At 44.7% G+C, this 2,470-nt stretch overlaps 1 protein-coding gene across 1 annotated transcript; it reads right to left on the bottom strand.

Annotated features, from left to right (window-relative positions):
* Positions 1-402: 402 nt before the first annotated feature.
* On the bottom strand, positions 403-1,134 carry LOC147889564 (serine carboxypeptidase-like 26). The gene is made up of 3 exons (XM_087391274.1): positions 1,036-1,134; positions 646-930; positions 403-558 (listed from the first exon to the last, which is right to left on the bottom strand). The coding sequence occupies exons 1-3, from the start codon at positions 1,132-1,134 to the stop codon at positions 403-405; spliced, it is 540 nt and encodes a 179-aa protein (XP_087247400.1).
* Positions 1,135-2,470: the final 1,336 nt, after the last annotated feature.

Raw genomic sequence — 2,470 nt, 5'->3', positions numbered from 1 at the left:
AACCTGCTTTTGATAAAACCATGGATACCAATCGACTTCAGTGGGAAGATGAAGCGCCTCGACAGCATAGCGAGTTGATATCGCTGGCAAGCGGCCGTCCATATCTCCGCTAGAAATCAACGGAGCAAAGCTTCAAAATGGGTTATAGTCATTGAAGGATTCATTTCATTGCAACGACACGAAGTTCGGAAGATTTGGGCTCACTTAAATATCCAAATTCGTAGGCGCGATGCGATGAGCTCCTTAAGAACTGGCAAAATCGAATATCGAGCATCTACCTAGGCTGTGAGCACGTCGCTACTCGACCAAAGACCACCAATCATTTACCCTATTCTTCTGCATTTCTTCAAACATACAGCGTTAATTTATGAAGGAAAGAGTCGCAAATAACTAATTGTGTGCTCACCTGCACGCGTTCCGTGCATAGGAAAGATTTGTTGTGTTTGCATGCACAGCTCGCTGCACGTTGGCCCGATTCAGGTACATGTACACGTAATTGTCGATGCACGGATCAGCTGATCCTCCAGTTGTTCCTCCATTGACAATCTTGCCAGTCATCTAGAGGTTATTGATAATCGTTAAGCATAGGTAGTGACTTCCATCTTTTCAGGACATATACAATGCATTAAAATGTGAATCACACACCGTGCTGGTGATGAACCTACTGCCACCTTTCAATAATGAAAGAAACTCGCCGCCGGGGTAAGTGGTGAGGCAAACATCGGCGAAGATATTGTAAATGTTGATCGGCTTATACTTCGAATAAAGCGAATTGAGCTGATCCTCGCAGTCTTGAGACAAAGGTTCCGTAGAGAGATTGCATGCCTTGGCTGCGTTCTGGTAAATGGCATCGGAGACAACAGCATGGCTCCAGGCGTAATCCAGGATGCCTTTGGAATCCAAATTGTAATCTAACAAAGGGTTGCCTATCTGCTTCCAATTGAACTCGTTAGCCCCGGATTAGCCCACAAAGCAATATTTTACCATCGTCAAAATTCACACATGATTTTTATGGGGCAATACCGTCGAACGTACCAGAACTCCTTTCAGATAGATCGCAGGGTTCTCACCGTCGTTCATATCGATGATCAGTTTAGCGAGCTGCGGAACGTAATGGCCTGATTTGTGGGACATCGATACACGAAGAGAAAGATCAAGCAGAGCATGGTCAGATCAGAGCAACGTAGTGTCAACATAGTAAAATGCCAAATGCCACAGATCTTATATATATTATAACGTTCGAGCCACCATGGTGGTTGGAGCCCGGGGGTTCCATCCATATTAATTGCAAGCCATCACGGTGGAATCTTAGGTGCCACCCCAGACGGGCTAGTAATCATGAAGAGGATGCCATGTAGTGCCACTCCGATGGCTAGTAATAAACTACTAGCCCGATGGAATCTTAGCCATGATAGACATGGTTGATGAGAGCCACCACCACTAGGCAGTAATACCCACAAAGGTAAATCAAGAAGCTCTAATCACTCATTACCATGAACTCTAGTTCTCTACTGAGCATGTGAGCTTGGTGACTGGTAATTTTGACTGCACTCATAGTAATCATGCATGCTTAATCTCGGTGGTGGCGATGAGTGGTGGCTAATAACTTTAACTACTAGCCCAGTGGAAACGTAGCCACAATAGACATGGCTATAATCACTCGTTACCATGCACTCTAGTACTCTACTTAGCATGTGAGCCCGGTGACTGGTAATTTTTACTGCACTCATAGTGATCATGCATGCTTAAGCCCAGTGGTGGGTGAGCAATGGCACGATGGAATCGTAGCCACGACAAACATGGTTGTAAGACAGCCACCACCATCAGGCAATAATTCCCAGAAAAGTAAATCATGAAGCCTAATCACCTCTAATCCATCATTACCATGCACTCTAGTACTCTCCTAAGCATGCAAGCCCAATGACTGGTAATTTACTACACTCGTAGTAATCATTCATACAAGCCCGATGGTGGTAACTGGAAGCTGTGTAATTGCAGGCCATTGCGGTGGTGGCTAGTAATTGACTGCCAGTTGGGTGGGTCTTAGCCTCCACCACAGACATGGCTAGGAATCTTAGATCCCACCACCTCTAATCATTCATTACCATGCAAGCCTTGAATTAATCAAAAATTTGGGCCAACCATCATAGTGGCCCTCACCTTGACAGTAGTAGAGCTACAACCACTGTGGTGGCTCTCACCTGGATAGTGTAGTTGGGCTACAAACCACTATTCAATTCCCTTAAATGTTTCACCTTCTATCCCTCTCAACTGTTTTATTCTCCCTTGTAATTCAAGCCTCCACTATTCCATTTCCTTCACTGCTTCATTTTCTATCCCTCTTGACCATTGCTTCTAGGTTGGTACAGGAGATGGGCAACTAGTTTGTCAAGGTCAAAAGATTACCATCAATGAAAGCGTGATTGAAAATGCTCTAGGAATTTCTAGAGGCAATTTCCAAGCACATTTT

This window comes from Dipteris shenzhenensis, chromosome 20, assembly GCF_047967505.1.
Source record: "Dipteris shenzhenensis isolate YYH24624 ecotype China chromosome 20, Dip_SZ_1.0, whole genome shotgun sequence".
In the NCBI taxonomy this organism is placed as follows: Eukaryota; Viridiplantae; Streptophyta; class Polypodiopsida; order Gleicheniales; family Dipteridaceae; genus Dipteris; species Dipteris shenzhenensis.
Note: the sequence above shows the minus strand (reverse complement) of the source record. Positions and strands in the feature narration are given on the sequence as shown.